The sequence below is a fragment of the Trypanosoma grayi genome, assembly GCF_000691245.1.
Source record: "Trypanosoma grayi strain ANR4 Tgr_2501_V1, whole genome shotgun sequence".
Lineage (NCBI taxonomy): Eukaryota > Euglenozoa > Kinetoplastea > Trypanosomatida > Trypanosomatidae > Trypanosoma > Trypanosoma grayi.
In genome coordinates this window covers 1-599 of record NW_008828119.1, presented here as the reverse complement: position 1 = coordinate 599, position 599 = coordinate 1, and the positions used below count along the sequence as shown (strand labels likewise).

Here is a 599-nt window from a genome sequence, read left to right as displayed (position 1 = left end):
CAGTTTTGAATGTGTGTATAATTTCTTTTTTGTTTCTTTTACGATCCGGTTGTATATTGTTCTCTATACTTAAACACGGAAAGTAGCACACATTACAACGCACGCGTCAACTTCCCACACATTGAGAACCCCTAAAGCGGCAACGTTGGTGGAACCCATTGGGCAATATAAAATAAGTACCGACCAAAGATGCAACCAACGCAAACGCTCTAAGCAGCCCCAACAGCTTTAGCACTCAAACTCAAGAGTACCTTCCTTGAAGTTATACGGCTTCGGGACAGGATTCGTGTCAGCTCGGAACAGATCCATCAGCCGCATAAACTCAGCGTCCGTAGTGTCGTGAATCACAAGAGAACTCTGGGTAACTGGACCTATGGGCCAGCCGTAACGAAGATTGTGAAATCGACACGATTGCTCTCTAACAAACAACAAGTATGGAAACTGTACTTCGTGCAAGACTCTTCCAATCATCAGATCCTCGTGCGTCATGTTCAGGTACACGAACATCTGTTCCCGCTCCTTGGTGTACGGAAGGCGCACAAGACGCTGCATCGGCTCATACGAGACGAAACTCTCCACTACATTCCGCGAGAGTGTGG

At 46.7% G+C, this 599-nt stretch overlaps 1 protein-coding gene across 1 annotated transcript; it reads right to left on the bottom strand.

Annotated features, from left to right (window-relative positions):
• Window positions 1–228: 228 nt before the first annotated feature.
• DQ04_25011000 (UDP-Gal or UDP-GlcNAc-dependent glycosyltransferase) lies at window positions 229–552 on the bottom strand (the record flags this gene model as incomplete). Its single annotated transcript, XM_009318259.1, has 1 exon — window positions 229–552. One exon carries the CDS (start codon window positions 550–552, stop codon window positions 229–231), a length of 324 nt encoding a protein of 107 aa, XP_009316534.1.
• Window positions 553–599: the final 47 nt, after the last annotated feature.